Source organism: Myxine glutinosa, unplaced genomic scaffold (genome assembly GCF_964187855.1).
Source record: "Myxine glutinosa unplaced genomic scaffold, kmMyxGlut1.1 SCAFFOLD_1645, whole genome shotgun sequence".
NCBI classification, from domain to species: Eukaryota; Metazoa; Chordata; class Myxini; order Myxiniformes; family Myxinidae; genus Myxine; species Myxine glutinosa.
Genome location: NW_027617740.1, coordinates 77,043 through 97,500, shown reverse-complemented (window position 1 = coordinate 97,500; position 20,458 = coordinate 77,043). Strand labels below are relative to the sequence as shown.

The 20,458-nt window shown below is 43.3% G+C and overlaps 1 protein-coding gene across 1 annotated transcript in view; it reads right to left on the bottom strand.

Moving 5' to 3' along the window:
* Positions 1 to 2,089: 2,089 nt before the first annotated feature.
* The window catches only part of LOC137412457 (bridge-like lipid transfer protein family member 1), a gene marked incomplete at both ends in the record, with an annotated part of 87,967 nt that continues 69,598 nt past the window's right edge, over positions 2,090 to 20,458 (bottom strand). Inside the window, 3 exons of the mRNA XM_078769181.1 lie at positions 2,090 to 2,235; positions 2,343 to 2,421; positions 3,994 to 4,150. Of these exons, the coding sequence (XP_078625307.1) occupies positions 2,090 to 2,235; positions 2,343 to 2,421; positions 3,994 to 4,150 (382 nt within the window). The remainder of the gene's footprint in view (positions 2,236 to 2,342; positions 2,422 to 3,993; positions 4,151 to 20,458) is intronic.

Sequence of the window (20,458 nt, the reverse complement as noted above, 5' to 3'; positions counted from 1 at the left end):
GAAAAAATGAATTTAAACGATTTCAGCATAAGGCTGCAACATAACAAAATGTGTGTGAAGTGAAGGGGTCTGAATACTTTCTGAATGCACTGTATGTATATACATATATATATATATATATATAGTGTAGCAGCATAGCAAACCTGTTGTGCATTTTGTGATACAAGCACCAAATTTGGCACAAATGTACATTAATATGTTGCGAACATTTTCAGACATTGGGCCACTTGAAATTCCGTAATTTTTTTTTTCAAATTTTTTCAAATTTCGTAATTTCAAATTTTTCGGGTGACACCGTCACAATTTCGGTCTTCGAGGCCGGCCGATATAGTGGGGCGGCTTAGCCCAAATATTCAAAAGAATTGTGCATTTTGTGATACAAGCACCAAATTTGGCACAAATGTACATTAATATGTTGCGAACATTGTGTGGTCAGCAATGAAGACGAGAGTCTGAATTACATGTATGCAAAAGACCTTGTGAACCAGTGAAGCAAATACACGGGTAAGCATGAATTAAATCTAGGGCAAAAAAATTACGGAATTTCAAGTGGCCCAATATCTGAAAATGTTCGCAACATATTAATGTACATTTGTGCCAAATTTGGTGCTTGTTTCACAAAATGCACAATTCTTTTGAATATTTGGGCTAAGCCGCCCCACTAATATATATATATATATAACAGGGAGAATGTGTGGTGTGAATAAGGGGGAGGGAGAATGTGTGGGTGAATAAGGGGGAGAAAGAATGGGTGGGTGAATAAGGGGGAGGGAGAATGTGTGGGTGAATAAGGGGGAGGGAGAATGTGTGGGTGAATAAGGGGGGGGGAGAATATGTGGGTGAATAAGGGGGAGGGAGAATGTGTGGGTGAATAAGGGGGAGGGAGAATGTGTGGGTGAATAAGGGGGAGGGAGAATGTGTGGGTGAATAAGGGGGAGGGAGAATGTGTGGGTGAATAAGGGGGAGGGAGAATGTGTGGGTGAATAAGGGGGAGGGAGAATGGGTGGGTGAATAAGAGGGAGGGAGAATGGGTGGGTGAATAAGGGGGAGGGAGAATGGGCGGGTGAATAAGGGGGAGGGAGAATGGGTGGGTGAATAAGGGGGAGGGAGAATGGGTGGGTGAATAAGGGAGAGGGAGAATGTGTGGGTGAATAAGGGGGAGGGAGAATGGGTGGGTGAATAAGGGGGAGGGAGAATGTGTGGTTAAATATAAGGGGGAGGGAGACTGTGGGTGAATAAGGGGGAGGGAGAATGGGTGGTTAAATATAAGGGGGAGGGAGACTGTGGGTGAATAAGGGGGAGGGAGAATGTGTGGGTGAATAAGGGGGAGGGAGAATGGGTGGTTAAATATAAGGGGGAGGGAGACTGTGGGTGAATAAGGGGGAGGGAGAATGGGTGGTTAAATATAAGGGGGAGGGAGACTGTGGGTGAATAAGGGGGAGGGAGAATGTGTGGGTGAATAAGGGGGAGGGAGAATGGGTGGTTAAATATAAGGGGGAGGGAGACTGTGGGTGAATAAGGGGGAGGGAGAATGGGTGGGTGAATAAGGGGGAGGGAGAATGGGTGGGTGAATAAGGGGGAGGGAGAATGGGTGGTTAAATATAAGGGGGAGGGAGACTGTGGGTGAATAAGGGGGAGGGAGAATGGGTGGGGGAAAATGGGGGAAGGAGAATGGGTGGGGGAAAATGGGGGAAGGAGAATGGGTGGGGGAAAAAGGGGGAGGATGGTTGAAAGTAGCAAATAAAACAAAATGAAACGAGCATCCTCCATCAGTATTTTGCAAGTGCAGAAATATTTGCAAATACCTAAAAATTAAAAATTAAAAGAATAACTTGATTGATTTTTGAAAGGAAATTCGCGTGCAGAAACAGATCATTGTTAAGAGAAAAGAAAGCCTTGTGCAGTGAAAGGAAGGGAAAATTGATTGTTCAATAAGCAGTTCATTAATAGCTTCTCCCCAAAGTTAGTGATCAGAGAAAAAAAATCGATTTCGTTTAAAATCTCTCCTCCATATAGGACGATGAGTGGGTGGGTGTGTAAAGGAGGATGATAGGTACACACGTCTAAAATAACAAATCTAGCTTTGTACGTGTACAGGTGGACAATACATGCGTTCACTTCTTATCCCCAGCAGACAACTCACCGCTAGAGTTTCGGCCTCAAGCAGAGAGCGGTACTGCATGCTCGTCGTGGCATCGACGTGCAACAGCTGACCTTTGATCGTCGAGGTGAACCCTGGTGCACACCGTGTTCTCGTTAATAAAAGGTGCGGCTGGTAGACCCACCAAAGGGTTAAGGATACAAGGGCATGTGCCAAAAGGGGAGCGAATCAAAGTGCTTACCCTCCTCTCCAACTATCATTGGGATGTTCACCTCGAGATACGAACCGGCACCAATGTTTACATGAATGGCGTTGGTTTCCTGAAATTGACGAAAAAAAAAAAAAAAAGGTCACACTAAATTATGATGCAGCAGTCCATTAATTACGTACTTTCAAACTCTGCTACCGCTCCCACCACTCCCTTTTCCCCCTCCCCTCACCCCTCAATCCCAATTTGTTCCATACATTATGACCTTTCGATTCCATTACTCCCAAACTCCTTTCTCTTCTCCCCATCCCTCGCACACCTTGCTGGCAACTAATCTCTCAACAACCTCCTCTTTCTGTTCTGACTTAGCAATTTAGTCAGGTTCACTGTGTTTTTTTCGTTCAAAAATTTTGGAGATTAGCAAAACTATACATTTTTGGAATATTCAGAGCATGAGAATCCAAAAATTAATGTTGGCATTTGCGTAGACACCTTTGCAAAAATGACCCTCAGGACAATGATGAAGATGTGTAAAAGCATATTCCTGAACGGTATAGACCTCGCAGATCCTGTGTATAGGACTTATAGTTCAATCTGATACTAACAAGGCTGCTTTCTTGCTTTATAAACCCATACCTATAACTTCAAAGGGCTTGCAATATCATGTATTATGTAATACAGTTATATCACAAATATAAAGACAATGGTTTTCAATTACCTTTGTTTGTTGCTTTTCTATAATCCTGAGCACTATTTTGAGGCCTTTATTGGATTCCTTGACCCAGAAAACATAGGATGAGCATATTTAATTAAGTTTCTACGTTGACTAGAAGCCGAGATAGCGCAAAATATGTATTTTATGGCGGCCATTTTGAAAATCCAAAATCTGTGTCTGTGCAAATGCCAACATTGATTTTCGGATTCTCCATGCTCTGATTCCAAAAATGTATAGGTTTGCTAATCTCCCAAAATTTTGAACGAAATTATATTTGTTAACATAGTGAACCTGATTATTTCAGCCCTCCTGATACAAGTTATTTATTCTTTATTATAGAATAAATAACTTGTATCAGGAGGCATTGTCAGGCCCGAACCACAGCTCTCGACTCTTTCCTATCTTGAGATAGATGTTGTGCTTATTCCATATCAATTCCAGCTTCAACTACACCCTTTCCTACTGTTTGCTTCCATCATGTTCTATCGTCGACGATACAAAGATAACCTTTCGCAGTGTGGACAGTGGCATCGTGGTGAGAACACTGGACTAGTATGCAACAGGCTTCAGGTCTAAATGCAGCTCAAAAATGTGGTATCAAGAAGTTTGGGATGAAGGATTTGGATTCCAACCTTGTGTAAACTGAGCCAGCCACAGATTAATTACCATATGTCACGATAAGTCAGTCGATCTTCAGGAAGGGAAAAGGTAATCCGCTTGCAGCACATGATCTGGTCTACGTGTGGTGTCAGTTTGGCTTTGGCAAAATTCCCTTCGACTCACCTTAACCTTTCTCTATGAAAAGGCAGCATTCCAAATCAAATCCCCTTCGCTAAAATAGTAGATTGATCAAAAAAGGTAAAACAAAATATCGTATAACCATTACTAAATTACAATGCTGTACATAGTGTCACTAGGTATCCTACCCAAAACAAAAACAAGGATATGTATGAACAAACGACCTCTCACCCTATTCTTTGTAAACAGCAAGTCGATCGTGGCATCCTCAATGATGTTCATCCGCAGCTCGAAGGCAAGGATTTGGCGACACTCTCCGGGACAAGCCAGCGGTGTCGCCACCATGGGCTGGTAGTCACTGGGAAAGAACATCTTCCACAGGTGTTCCCTGTAATTGGGAAATAGAGATTTGCTCCTCATCCCCGTTACTGGCCGAGTCGACAATTCCAGTTGATACAAGGTTAATCCCAAATGTGGGCCTTAACAATCAGTCAACATCATGGGATGATTTCAGAAGTGAGTTCATTATTGTTGTTGTTGCCATCATTATTATTAATTATAATAATAATAATCCAATTAATTATATTGCTTAGAACACCACAAAAAATGTTAAAATAACTAGCGAGTTCAAAGAACACCTCGTTGGTTGTGATGATATAAAATTTTGGCCAACTACTGCTAAACAGAAAGTTTTTAAAGTGCCAAAAAGGCGATTTGTGTTCAAGTATATAATTCAACTGAAATAAAATAAAGATTTTAATGATTGTAGAAAAATTAATTCCGGACGTTTACCACCTGTGGTGCAACGTCTTTCACACCACCTTATTTAACACATTATGTGAGTTATCTGTGCCTGTTGTTTGTGTCCTTTATAAACCACCTTTAGAGGCCATTTTTCCCCGCAAAGCGGGGGTTGGCCTTTTTCGGGAACCGTGGTTGTTGTTGTTTTTCGGTCCCCTTTTTGAAGCAATGTTTTACGGCCGGATGCCCTTCCTGACGCCAACCCTTTTTTGCCGCCTTTAACGACAAACAGGGAATTACCAGTGAACTGGTACTCAATTAGCCGACCTCGGAAGGATGACAGGCTGAGTCAACCCCCCTGGCGTTAATTCAGCGATCGACCGGGATTCGAACCCAGGATCCTAGGATCCTAAGCCGGCACCCTAGCCGCTAGCCCAACACCAGGGTTATGTTTGTGTCCTTTATGACATACTTAAACTAGAACGTCGCTCAGTAGAGAGCATACCTCCACCAGGTGAACAGCTTACGTTTTGTATTCCAGAGCAGAACAGAAAATCACAATACATTATGACATTTAATCAAAATCATCTGTCCACAACCTTTTTGAGACATCCTGCTTTGTATCGTTTTTGGCCCTATCTCCCAATTGTGAAGAATCACTTAAAAAATTATACTAGCTGCATCCGGATCCGGATCTTCACCAAATTTGAATAGATTCGTCCTTGTCACACAGCCAACTGATCCACCAAGTTTCGTCAAAATTCGTCCACAACATTTTGAGATATCCTGCTATGTATAGTTTTTGGCCCTATCCCCCAATGGTGAAGAATCACTGAAAAAATTCTACCAGCCGGATACAAATCCTGATCTTCACCAAAGTCGAATCATTTCGTCGGTGTCATATACGCTACATCTCTGTCAAATTTCGTCGAATCCGTCAACAACTTTTTGAGATATTTTGTTCACAAACGGACAGACAAACGGACAGAGAGACAGGGGTGAAAACATAACCTCCATCCACCTTTGGTGGCGGAGGTAAAAAGTAAATTTTATGTTTGGAATGATTTTCAATTTTGTTTGACTGCCAGACAGACAAATATAATTAAATATCTTATCTCACTCCTCTTTGCGCATGCGCGATCGAGACAAATGCAGAGCCAAAGACAAATTCAGAGACAAATTCAAACAAACTACAGGTTCGTTTTCTGATTGGTGCTGAAAATACAAATTTCAATCTAAATCAAGTTGTTCCTCGATCATAAACTGACGTTTTTAGACAGACAGAGACAAAGTGAACCAATTGCTTAACCTCACTTTTTGTGTGGAGTAATAAATGTAAAACAATACTCAAAGGACGGAAGTGAAAACATTCCAGCCGATGAATTCAACACAAAGACAAGCATTCAGAAGGAAGATCTGTAGTTCAAATGATGTGCACATTCGATCCACCATACAGATTATATTCATTAAAAAGCCTCGAAAAAACAAATGAAAAACAACCCGTGATGAGAAATAAAACAAGCTTTGAACCTGGCATGTACGTGGATTTATCGTAAATTGGCAAAACATAAAATCAACTGCAGATTCCCAATCACAAATGTAATAATCCAGCAAAATTAAACCTGCAGTTACATTCACTGCAGGTGTATTTAAAATGGAGAATATCCTGAGGGATCATAATATGTGAGTGGGTTAAAATATGGACGCAATTATTTTATATTAAAAGGTGGGGATGGCTTGGAGTAGCAATCAGGGAGTAGCAGGAAAGGGCCAGGAAGTGCTTTGAGAATTTCGCTTACAAATGAGAAATCGAATGTGTACACTCTACATCCCCACCCCCTCTAACTCAAGTAAAAACAATGAAACGAGCAGGTGTTTTAAACTTTGAAAACAAGTTTCATGAACTGGAGGAAAGCAAGAAGGGAAGGGGTTGGTTGGTTGCGGAAGCAGATAGCGAAAAGACACCATCATAGTTTCCATAAACCAGTCGAAACTTCTCTATTGTGTGGAAATGCCTTTTGGTTTCAAGGTTTTAATCATCAAATCCCATGTTCTGTTTTTGTTTCCATCGATTCGCAGATAAACCAACCTGTTTTGTGAGCTTAATCCTGGTAAATCTATTTGAAAACCGGGGCCACTGTTAAATTTCCTTCACACATGCACACGTACACACACCTTATTTAAAATAGCAAGGCACACAACATTTATTTCTGATGCAAAATGTGGCTTTTCAGTGGCATGCTCCAAGCAGCAAGCCCATGCACATGGTCAAGGCTTTCGGCACAAGCTCTGTGACCTCTTCCCCGACCATGTATTAGAATGGCAGGTTTCCAGTATTAAAGCATCCAGCTCTCAGTTTGAGTGGCTGCATAATGTTTCACAGCAAAGTGTAACTGTCAGGTTGTTCATATGGTAGTGAAACAAATATTCTCCCTTTTGACAGCTGTCATTTTCTTCATCTTTCTCGTAACAGAACCCTATACAACCTCGATGTATACAGTGCCTTCAGAAAGTATTCACACCCCCTGACTTTTTGCACTTTTTTGTTGTGTTACAGCCTGAATTTAAAATGGATTAAATTGAGATTTTTTTTTGTCACTGATATACACATAATACCCCATAATGTCAAAATGGAACAAATTGTTTTTACAAATGAATGAAAATTGTAAAGCTGAAATATCTCGAGTCAAATAAGTATTCAACCCCTTTGCTATGACACTCCAAATTCAGCTCAGGTGCATCCAATTTCCTTTGATCATCCTCGAGATGTTTCTACAACTTGATAGGAGTCCTCCTGTGGCCAAGTCAATTGATTGGACATGGTTTAGAAAGAAACACACTTTTCCATATAAGGTCCCACAGTTCACAGTGCGTGGCAGAGCAGAAACTCTTCCCTGAAGTCTAAGGACCTGTCCGTAGAATTCCTAGATAGAATTGTGAGGAGGCATAGATCTGGGGAAGGCTATAAAGCAATTTCTAGTGTTGAAGGTTCCCAAGAGCACAGTGAGCTACAATTTTTTTTTTTTTTTTTTTTTTTTTTTTTTTTGTATACAAGATCGAGGCTCGTGAAAGAGCGAACATTAATCACACAGAAAGACAAACAGACACATAAAACAAATAACATCGGGAGCGGTAGACAAGATGGGGAGAGAGGGGGAAGGACACAAACACAACATTTGAGAGCAGGGACCGAGAGACATGGAGACATCGAGAGATCTGTGGGAGGGAGAGGGCTTTGGGGGGGAGGCATGTGAAGGGGGGGAGGCATGGGAAGACAATATTGGGAAAGGGAAAATATGGAACTACCCAGACTCTTCCTAAAGCTGGCCGTCTGACCAAACTGAGCAACCGGGCAAGAAGGACCTTGGTCAGGGAGGTGACCAATAACCCAATGACCACTCTGACAGAACGACAGATTTCCTTGGCTGATTTGGGAGAACCTGCAAAAATGACAGCAGTCTCTGCAGCCCTTCATAAATCTTGGCTTTATGGGAGAGTGGCCAGACCATAAGCCACTCCTGAGAAAAATGGCACATTACAACATGCCTGGAGTTTGCAATAAGGCATGTGAAATACTCAGAGCATAAAGATTCTGTGGTCTGATGACGAAAATTTAAATCTTTGGCCTCAATGCAAAGGGATCGCCTGGTGGAAACGGAGTAGAGCTCATCACCCATCTAACACCATCCCTACTGTGAAGCATGGTGGTGGCAGCATCATGGTATGGGAATGCTTTTCAGTGAAAGGGACTGGGAGACTTGCAAGGATAGAGGGAGCAATGAACATAGCCAAATACAGGCAAAATCCTTGAGGAGAACCTGCTTCAGACTGCAAAAGACCGGAGACTGCAGTGAAAAGCTACGTTCCAACAGGACAATGACCCCAAGCATACAGCCAAAGCAACACTGGAATGGCTTCAGAACAGGAATGTGAAAGTCATTGAGTGGCCCAGCCAAAGCTCAGACTGAAATCCCATTGAGAATCTGTGGAAAGACTTGAAGATTGCTGTTCACTGACACTCCCCATCCAACTTGACAGCTTGAGCAAATCTGCAAGGAAGAATGGGAGAATCTCCCCAAATCCAGATGTGCAAAGCTGATGCAGACATACCCAAGAACACTCAAACCTGTGATCACTGCCAAATGTGCTTCTATAAAGTATTGACTTCAGAGTTGAATACATATGTAAATTTGATATTTCTGTGTTTCAGTTTTACTAATTTTGTAAAAAAAATTCTAAAAAATAATAATTCCACTGTCATTATCTATCTATAATTCCAGTAATCTCTGTGTGCATGTGTGTGTGTCTGTGTGTCTGTGTGTTTGTTTGTCTGTGACCGCTGTTTCTCGACAACCACGGGTCCGATATACTTTTAACTTGCCAGGTATATTGCTGGGGACCCGAGGATGTGCCTTTTCAAGGTTTCATATTAATCGGAGAAGTAGTTACCGAGCTATGGCGATTTCTTTACCAAACTCCGCAAGCCGTTCGCTTTGGACCAAACCATTTCATGTAAATAGAGGGGGGGGATTGTCACCGTACTCGCAAGCCGTTCGCTTTGGACCAAACCATTTCATGTAAATAGAGGGGGGGGATTGTCACCGTACTCGCAAGCCGTTCGCTTTGGCTTTGCGAATGGACCAAACCATTTCATGTAAATAGAGGGGGGGGATTGCCACCGTACTCGCAAGCCGTTCGCTTTGGCTTTGCGAATGGACCAAACCATTTCATGTAAATAGAGGGGGGGGATATAATTTTAGATATATATATAGTACGGGCATGCCCTAGTGGGGTATAATGTAAAGAACAGTGACAAAAAAATCTCAATTTAACCCATTTTATTTTCAGGCTGGAACTCAAAAAAATGTGAAAAAGGCACTGTAGGTGGTACCGTAAGGTATTATTCCAGTGTAATAAAACCATTGAACCCAGGCAAATAAATAAAGAAATCACAGTCCAGTAAATGTTTCCTTCTTAAAAAAGACAATATATGGTTGTAGAAATAATGATGAGCAATTTGTAGGTTTCCAAAATGAAATTAGTTTGATGCCTCCTTTTATCGTGCAATCTTAAAAACACACTCAAGTGCCGTTTTCACTTATCAGAGATATTTTGATTTTCATGCAAGACATTTAATACAAGAGCAAGGAAAACTTGGACACAAAGAAAAGAATTAAAAAAGGGAATACAAATAGAATAGATTAGGACAATCAGTAACAGGTGAGCAAAATGAATGAAGAATAAAAGTAGCTGCTATTGGGATTGTGAGATAGCAATGAGTCCCCATCTTGATAGATAGCAGGGGAGAGAGGGAGTGGGTGGACATAGGAGTGAGATTCCACGTGGACAGGAATTAAGGAGGTCAGGGGGAAGACAAGAGTGGAGGTGAGCAAAAACCACAGACTTCGGGAAGGGGAAAAAACATTATTCACTTAACTAGAAGGGCACTCCATAGAGCGCACAACTCTGCCACGCAATGCCTGTTCAAGTAGAACGTATCGGGCCCAATAATTTTTTGAAATACTGTACGATATATAGTATGTGGCCCCATCTATCATTGGTGAAGAATCACTTTAAAAATGAAAAAATTCTCATATCAAATTTCTCAAATTCTCATATCTCATATCCAGATTCGGATATTCACCAAGATCGAATCAATTCGTCATTGTCCCACACCGAACCTGCCCATGAAGTTTCGGCCGAATCCGTCCACAACTTTTTGAGATATCCTGCACACAAATAGACAGACAAACTAACACAGGTGCGAAAACATAACATCTGTCCATCGCAGATGGCAGAGGTAATGAATGTGTATGACACTGTTGGGCTGGGTAGACGCACAGGACAAAGAGAGCTTATGGGGTGTGAAAACATAAAAAGCCCGCACTGTTGCATTTTAATGGGGGAAAGAATAAATAAATGCAGAAGTATGCACCTCTCCATCATGCCAGCAGATGCCAATGATGCACCTACAGGGATGTACCCTTGGCTAATGCCTGCATGAATTTGTACTTCAAAAGATAAGGCACTATTTTTGGTGTTGACTGGTCTGTATGATAATTAAACACCTGAATGTTGTCTTGTAGCACTTGCCACTTTCAAAGAGTATGAAAGACAGACTCCATCACATTAAACCAATCACGTTTGTCATTCCCATCTCAACAATTTCCAGATGTTGCTGGGAGCCCTGGTTCAAATCCAAAACAGTCTATTTGGCTCTCGGAACACAAGGACTATAGTAGACATGTAAAGGTACACTGATGTCTGATGTACATTATATTTTTTATGCTCAAGTATGTAGATCAAGTAGAAAGCAAGCGTTTAAATTTAAGGTTATTAATTCCGCCACTAAAGGTGGAAGGGGTTATGTTTTCACCCCGGTCTGCTTGGCAGTTGGTGACCAGGATATCTCAAAAAGTTACAGACAGATTCGGACGAAACTGACAGGTTGGGTGTGTGACAAGGATTCATTGATTAATTACATTTTGGTGATGATCCGAATCCGGATCCAGATATGAGAATTTTTAAAGTGATTCTTCCACCATTAAGATAGAGCCAAAAACTATATACAGTGCCCTCCATAAGTATTGGAACAGTAAAGGCAAATTTGGTACTATTGCTATATACTCAAGAAATTTGGATTTCAGATCAAAAGATAAATATGAGGCAAGAGTACAGTCGGTCCGTTTTTATTTATTGGTATTTATATGCATGCATGTTTTACCATTGCAGAGCAATAGCACTTTTTATGTTCTGTCTCCCCATTTTAGGTAAGCATAAGTATTGGAACAGATTAACTTAAAGTATGTAAATTAAAGTAGTATAATAGTATTTGTTGCCTATCACTTCCATGCAATAACTGCATCGAGCCTGTTGCCAATCAACCTCACCAAACTCTTGGTATCTTTCTTTAGATGCTTTGTCAAGCCTTTACTGCAGCCATTTTCAGTTGTTGGTTGTTTTGGGGTTTTTTTCTTTAGTCTCCTCTTCAGCAAGTGAAATTAATACTCCATTGAATTTAAATCAGGAGATTGACTTGGTAAGTCTAAAACCTTCCACTTTTTTCCCCTGATCGTTGTGTTTGTGTTGGCGGTGTGTTTTGGATAATTGTCTTCCTGCATGGTGAAACGCCACCCAATGAGTTTGGAGGCATTTTCTTGTACAAAGGCAGACAATGATTCTGTGTACTTCGGAATTCATTCTACGACTGCTATCATTATTTACGTCGTCAATAAAGATGAGCGAGTCAGTTCCAGAGGTACCCATGCAAACCCAAGCCAGGACACTTCCTCCACCATGCTTCACAGATGAGGTAGTATGCTTTGTATCATATGCAGTTCCTTCCTTTCTCCACACTTATGTCTCTCAATCGCTTTGGTGAAGGTTTATCTTGGTCTCATTTGTCCATAAAGCTTTGTTCCAGAACTCGACTGGCTCACCTCTGTATTTCTTAGCAAATTCTAATCTGTCCTTTCTATTTTTGATGCTGATGAGATGTTTGCATCTTGTGATGTAGCCTTTGTAATTCTGCTGTTGAAGTCTTCTCCTAAAGGTAGATTTGGGTACTTTCACCCCTGCACTCTGGAGGTTGTTAGTGATGTAACTGACAGTTGTTTTAGGGTTTTTCTTCACAGCTCTGATTTTTCTGTCATCAACTGCAGTTGATTTCCTTGGCCGACCTGGCCATTGTCTATTGTTAAGTACCCTAGTGGTTTCTTTATTTTCCAAGATATTCCAAATTGTTATATTTGCAATGCACAATGTTTGTGCCATGGTTCTAATTTAATTATTCTGTTCTTTCAGCTTCCAAATTGTTTGCTTTTCTTTCAGACAGTTCTCTGGTCTTCAGGTTGGTTTATTCATGCAAAGGTGAGATGCACCTGTCAGCTGCATTGCCTATATTAAGATAAACGTTAGGCCCATTTTTAAACATCTTCATAAACTATCCGGAACTGACCACGATAAGAACCTGGTACAAGTACAAACATCCCTCATAAAGGTATGAAGTATCCAATAAATGTCTGGTGGGATAGCAGAGAGGTATGTACATTCACCTCAGAGCTGGTTACAAGATCGAGTATACATACAGGTTAGAAGATAGAGTATTTTTTTGTATACAAGATCGAGGCTCTTTTAAGAGCTAACAATCACAAAAAGAAAAAAAACGGACAAATAAAACATACAATAAAGGGAGCGGGAGACAAGATGAGGAGAGAGAGGGAAGCACACAAGTACAACAGTAGGGAACAGGGACATCGGGAGATCTGTGGGAGGGAGAGGGCTTGGGGGGAGGGGGCATGGGAATGGGGGGGAAGGGGGAGAGGTATAAAACATGTGAGTTTAAATCCCAGCTCAGCTATAAACTGTCATCTTGGTATTTTGCATGCAGAATGATTCATCAATGTGTGAACCGACCCGGATTGATGTTAAGCAGTCATCTCGTCTGCCGGCATTAGTTCCACGGTGGACGTAAAAGATCCCACGGTGTCCTTCGTGAATAGTAGGTGAGCAATCGCCCGCACAATAGCCCAAAAAAATTCAAATTCATGCCCTAACCTCACGTTCGCCTTTTCCTAATGGAACAAAGTGCAAAAGGGTGAACTGTCATGGACATTCTTATGAAACCCCATGGGCAGTAGTAGCAGTAGACAGTAGACATAGTAGTAGTAGTAGTAATAGTAATAGTAGTAGTAGTCATCGTAGTGTGCTTCATAAAAGTCAGCAAGCTATCGCCAGCACCCTGAATAAATTACAAATTCCTGCTCAAACTTATAAACAGCGTTGCAGCCATGTACTGCATACAAAATAAGTATTATATAAACAACATGCTGAAAATGTGGAGTCACACCTGATAAATCAGAAAAAAACAACTAAGAGAGAGAGAGAGAGAGAAACTTTAGTTGCCAAAACAAGGCGAATTGAATTGACAATGCAAGCAGAGTAGTGCGGGCCGCCGAACATCGGTTCAACAAGAAATTTCACGGCCTGCATTACGATTAGTGTTCACTCAACCTCTCCATCAACAAGGCTCTTCTGTTCTAAACACATTAATAAACTTTTTCTCCAGTCGACCCGTTGCTTTTTTTTTCTAACACAAGCACAAATCAATACATCGCTCGACTGATCTTTATAAAAGGCTATTCTTGTGGTCCCTTGGCCTTCTTGAAGCAAACAATCCCTTCCTCTTTACACTTCTAAGATGGTCCATGGTGCTTCCATTTGCACAATCCTCCAATAAACCACTTCATCTTGCAAGACACAAACCTGGGATAATTTCAGACTTGTCTGAGGATGAAAGCCCAAACACCTCAGTGAGACTGTGTTGAACACGAGTTGGGCCTCTTCAATGCCGTTCACATCTGATTGAATAATTCATGATAATGAGATGTCAAGTTATAGTCTCATATTCTGTGTTGACTTGGCCAGAATCTCCTGACGTTTTGGTCCTGCAATTAATATATTTAGAAACTGACCCATGAGCCTTGGACACTGTGGGAAGAAATAAACAGCATAGCAATCCATGTTGCTTTGAAAAAATCATTCCAGCAAGACAGCCTTACTTATTATAATGCGTGTTGTCTGACAAGATGCCCAGGGGTAGAGCACTCGCCTTGTAGCAGTCTAGTTTAGGTGAACCCTTCTCGACCAAACTATAAACTGCCTTTCTCGTGCTTCACAGGCAAGGTGTTTCGTCAACAGGTGTTGTCCTTCTGATGGACACTAAAGTGGGGACCAGTCTGCGAGCATCAAGTATCCCAGGATCTTTCGTTAAGAGTGGGCGACATGTCACCAGCATCCGAAACAAACAAACCAGGTGCAAACCAAAGGTGCAAACAAATCAATGGTATATGTAGAGCAAGTCACAATTGTTGTATTTAATATGTAGTTTGCAAATGTTTCCATAAATAGTTTTCTATTTTAAAAGGTTCATGGTGGAACGTGTGTGTGTGTGTGTGTGTGTGTGTGTGTGTGTGTGTGTGTGTGTGTGTGTGTGTGTGTGTGTGTGTGTGTGTGTGTGTGTGTGTGTGTGTGTGTTTGTGTTGTTACGTCTGTAGGGGGTGGACAATGATTACCTGAGAACCAGGTAGAATGCATAGGTAGTGTGCTCCGACTGCATGAAGAAGAAACCTCGATACATCATAAGTAGAAAATTTGTGTAGACCGGATGTCGTGTAAGTGCATCTTCGTCCCCATGAGAGGGGTGGGATTTGTTAATGAGCGAGGGATTATGGGTAATTAATCCCCTGTACATAATTGCCTCTAATATTTTCCTGTGTTCCTTATGACACTGCACTACACCCACAGAGTAAGAAATCGGCCATGAACCACACCAATTAGAAACCAACCGGAAACCAGGCATCAAGCACTATCACTGATAACACCGAGTTGGTGAGCGCACAGGCAGAGCCATGAGCCACGCCCCAAAGAGCAGTGATTGGACCGGGATTTGATTGGCACAAGCACTGGTAAGATGAGACTTGCTGATAGTTGTGGATACAGAGACGGAGACGTTGTGGGATGACGTCAGAGCCTCAAGTACAAAATAGTTGGAGCGGCAGACATTTTCTCTCTTGGGTCCAGACTTTGTTGGTGAACGGTCGCCGAAAAGCTCTCTCTCTCTCTCTCAGCATCGACATTTTATCTCTCTCAGCATCGACGTCCTCTTGCTTCTTCCCATTCTGGATCCCACAGTGAACGGTCGCGATTGCTCTTGCGCAAGGAAGCTTCATCGCGAACGGCCGTGTTCCGAGATCTTGCTAGTGGTCGTGAGGAGGAAGGGCTGCGACTGAGGACTCCGGTTTCCCAAGCAAGAACGATGAGTGGACGGGCGCTGCCTGCTCGCTGCACTCTCGGCAAGGCCAGGAGTGAGCAGACGCGCAGTGAGGCCGAGTTCGCGCCAACGAACGTGCGTTACCCGCCAAGGCCTCAGACGATTTCTGACGAGATACACCAGCCGCTTTGAGCAAAGTGCCACAAACAACGCATATATATTTTTCAGGTATTTTATCATTTGTCTGTATTCGGGGTCTGTGTGGGGGTGCTCCAGTTAGGAATTTATTTTTATCATGCTTTCCTTGTTAACGGCATTTCTTTTAATAAATCCGATATTTTTGTACATTTTAATTCTGTGTTGTTTGAGTTAATTTATCCAGGTGTGAAGACGTCGGGTGGAGGCCGTCCAGGAGGATCATCATCCCCCTTTCCCTCTCGTGTAATGAAAACCATCATATTGAATTGAATGCCTCGGAATTAAAGCTCGTTTCGTCTTCCGTGTCACCCTGCGGTGTTCACCACACAGGGTAGTCACACGACAACTGGTGTTAGGATCCAAACCACCAGGATCCAAACCACCAGGATCCAAACCACCAGGATCCAAACCACCAGGATCCAAACCACCAGGGTCAAAACCACCAGGGTCAAAACAACCAGGGTCAAAACCACCAGGGTCAAAACCACCAGGACCAAAATCACCAGGATCAAAACCACCAGAGTCAAAACCACCAGGGTCAAAACAACCAGGGTCAAAACCACCAGGGTCAAAACCACCAGGGTCAAAACCACCAGGGTCAAAACCACCAGGGTCAAAACCACCAGGGTCAAAACAACCAGGGTCAAAACAACCAGGGTCAAAACAACCAGGGTCAAAACCACCAGGGTCAAAACCACCAGGACCAAAATCACCAGGATCCAAACCACCAGGATCCAAACCACTAGGATCCAAACCACCAGGGTCAAAACCACCAGGGTCAAAACAACCAGGGTCAAAACCACCAGGGTCAAAACCACCAGGGTCAAAACCACCAGGGTCAAAACCACCAGGACCAAAATCACCAGGATCAAAACCACCAGGATCAAAACCACCAGGATCAAAACTACCAGGATCAAAACTACCAGGATCAAAACTACCAGTCTGGCAAATGTATGCACAACCGTTTAGGAGGAGATAGCGTGACGGACAGACAGATAGAGAGACAGACAGAGCCGATTGCAATATGCCCCAATTATTTTTTCAGAAAGCGTAGGGATAATAAATGCACAAACTCTGGGAGGAGCATTCTATAACCACACCCTCTCCACAGGCACAGACTGTAAGCCAGACTATGTATAAAGTGCGACCACCTTTTTCTTGTATCACCTTTTTCTAACCACTCTTAATACAGACTATGTATAAAGAGCTACCACCTTTTTGCAAAACAAAGGGAAAAACAATCCCTTTAAGGCACATTCACATCAATTCAAAACTATTTATTGGTTAATTATATATAAGGCCGTATAAACTGAAAATACCATGCCAATAGAAAACGAACAAAAGTTGTTACAAGTACATACCAACATAAAGTGATGCTATACGGGACAACGAACTACTTCAATGCCAAAATAAAGCCGTTACAAGTGCACCAGATTCAAAAAGAGCCTCCAGGATTCGCAAACAGCGGGAGGTTATGACATTCCTTCCCAGCCTGTGGTGCTGCAAATGTGTTTACTTGTGTTCGAGAAATAAACGCATTCCACTCCACGCAGCACAGTGCCGTTGCGGTCGATACGGATGCTGAAAACGTGCTAAGAACAGTCTCAACAGACTAATCATCAAGACGGTGATGGAAACTCGCAAGAATTGAGCGTTGATCGTTGGCGAACAATGCCTCAAAATAAAGTCATCGATTGCTTAACTGCGTGGAATACGATGGCAAAGCAACAGCCTACCATTCATTCAACCCGTATGCTTTATGACCCAGATGGTTACAAGATAACACCGAGTATTTCATCTCATCTCAACATTCCATGTGAGGTTCCAACCTTCTGAGGGATAAATGATGGTAAACAGTTCATAAAGGGGAGATCTTGTGCAAGTGGGCAGGTAGAAATTTGCTGCTTATTTGATTATATGCTGTAGATTGGATGGACAATGTAACCTTTTCATCAAAGGAACCAAAGAAAAATCAGCACACTCGTTGAAAAACCAATATATACAAAATTTGTATTACAAATGCAAAAATCTGAAAAGAACGCCAAGCGTATTATGCATATAAAAATCATTCCACTCATTTATATATACTAGGGCATGCCCGTACTATATCTATATCTAAAATTATATCCCCCCCCCTCTATTTACATGAAATGGTTTGGTCCAAAGCGAACGGCTTGCGAGTGGTGACAATCCCCCCCCTCTATTTACATGCAATGGTTTGGTCCAAAGCGAACGGCTTCCGGAGTTTGGTAAAGAAATCGCCATCGCGTGCACAAACGCGCAGGAAAGCGAATGAATCGCAAATTCGTTTTTATTAGTTGTAAAACATAGTTTAACGCCAACATAGTTTGCAAACGTGAAATAAATGAATACGCTCTCAAATGTGCCATCCGAGGCAGAGTGTGCCCGCCACGTTCGGCACACGCGATCGTTCGCTGCTCTCTGATTGGTTGAATCGTTTTTTGGACATAGCTCGGTAAGTAATTGTCCGATTAATATGAAACCTTGAAAAGGCACATCCTCGGGTCCCCAGCAATATACCTGGCAAGTTAAAAGTATATCGGACCCGTGGTTGTCGAGAAACAGCGGTCACAGACAAACGTACAGACAGACAGACAGAGATTACTGGAATTATAGATAGATGCACTACATGGCCAAAAGTATGTGGACACCCGACCATCACACCTGTATGTACTTGTCGAACATCTCATTCGAAAATCATGGGCATTAATAGGAAGTTGGTCCCACCCCCCCCCCCCTCCCCCCCTTTGCTGCTATAACAGCCTCCACTCTTCTGGGAAAGATTTCCACTAGATGTTGGAACATTGCCATGGGAATTTGCTTCCATTCAGCCACAAGAGCATTAGTGAGGTCGGGCACTGATGTTGGGCAATTAGGTGTGGCTCGCAGTCGGCGTTCCAATTCATCCCAAAGGTGTTCGATGGGGTTGTGGTAAGGGCTCTGTGCAGGCCAGTCAAGTTCTTCCACACCAATCTCGACAAAACATTTCTGCAAGGACTTCGATTTGTGCACGGGGGCATTGTCATGCTGAAACAGGAAAGGGCCTTCCCCAAACTGTTGCCACAAAGTTGGAAGCACACAATCGTCTAGAATGTCATTGTATGCTGCAGCGCTAAGATTTTCCTTCACTGGAACTAGGGGGCCGAGCCCGAACCATGAAAAACAGCCCCGGACCATTATTCCTCCTCCACCAAACTTTACAGTTGGCACTATGCATTCGGACAGGTAGCGTTCTCCTGGTATCCACCAAACCCAGATTCGTCCGTCGGACTGCTAGACGGTGAAGTGTGATTATTCACTCCAGAGAACGCGTTTCCACGACTCCAGAGTCCAATGGCGGCGAACTTTATAAGACTCCAGCCAATGCATGGCATTGCGCATGGTGATCGTAGGCTTGTGTGCAGCTGCTCAGCCATGGAAACCCATGTAATGAAGTTCCCGATGAACAGTTGTGCTTACGTTGCTTCCAGAGGCAGTTTGGAACTCGGTAATGAGTGTTGCAACCGAGGACAGACGACTTTTACGCGCTACGCGCTTCAGCACTCGGCGGTCCCGTTCTGTGAGCTTGTGTGGCCTACCACTTCGTGGCTGAGCCGTTGTTGCTCCGAGATGTTTCAACTTCACAATAACAGCACTTACAGTTGACCGGGGCAGCTCCAACAGAGCAGAAATTTGATGAACTGACTTGTTGGAAAGGTGGCATCCTATGACGGTGCCACGTTGAAAGCCACTGAGCTCTTCAGTAAGGCCCATTCTACTGCCAATGTTTGTCTATGGAGATTGCATGGCTGAGTCCTTGATTATATATACATGTCAGCAATAGGTGCGGCTGAAACAGCCGAATCCACTAATTAGAAGGGGTGTCCGCATACTTTTGGCCATGTAGTGTATATATATATATATATATTGTTGTGGTTTTGTGAATAAAGGATAACCCCCCTCATAGGTAGACGCACCACGACATGTAGCCTCGCGGTAGTTCAGTTATTTCTTAGTAAATGTAAGCGTAGTCTCCTTTCCTGTGTTAGTTTTGTGTTGAGCAGGCCAGTGAGTAGGCCTCAATTAGGCTAGAATGCCATGTGCTCAGCCTGGAACAAGTCTGGCAAGGCCGAAGGAATGAGCTGCATGGGGAGTGGCCGGTAAGCAGCGAGCCGCCAATCAGGGCTCGAGGGGAGTGGCTTACCACAGCCACGAGAGGAGGGCATGGAACATTCGGGTAAGGCCGGGGAGGGGCCATATAAAACCCTGCCCCGAGCCCCCCGCAGCAGACGAGAGAGAACGAGTCAGCGACAGAGATGGTGAGAGGCAGAATCGGGGAGAGTCAGAACGAGAACGAGAGAGAGTGCGTCAGAGCTGTTGTCCCACCGCGAGTGATTGAGTCGCTTGTTATAGTCTCTGTACACGAACATTCCCCGTGCCCTGTGCCCTGTGCCCTGTGCCCTGCGCTCTGCGGCTGTATTAATCGCGCGGTGTGGAGACGATCCATCCCGGAGCCACCGACGCCAACGACCCTCCTACCTGGGCTCCCTGCATACATGCCATGACCACCAGAGGGCCACGCCGGGCGAGCTGTCCGGGAGTGACCGACGGCAAGGTGTGTTTGGCGCGCGAAATTGCTCTTCCTCCTTTTCCCTGCGTGAGTGAGTGGGCCCTTTGTCTGGGTTTTTAGTTACGACTGTTTAAGTGCCTGCTCTGTGTCTCTTCGCTTGTACATTATAAATAAACCCGTGTTCTTCCTCTTATTTGATCGTTCCCATCCTTTCACTATTGGCTTAGCATCGCATGAATAAAACCGCTCGAATCGGGTTCAATAAAAGTAACGGCACGAGTCACGTGATACGCAAACCGCTCGGCGTACTCGATTAGCGTGGCTTGTGCGAGGACCGGTCCCCATTTCCGTGGCAGCGTGGGTACCAAAGGTACGTGCGGCATTGACCCGATACCCTTTTCCACGCTCGATGCGGG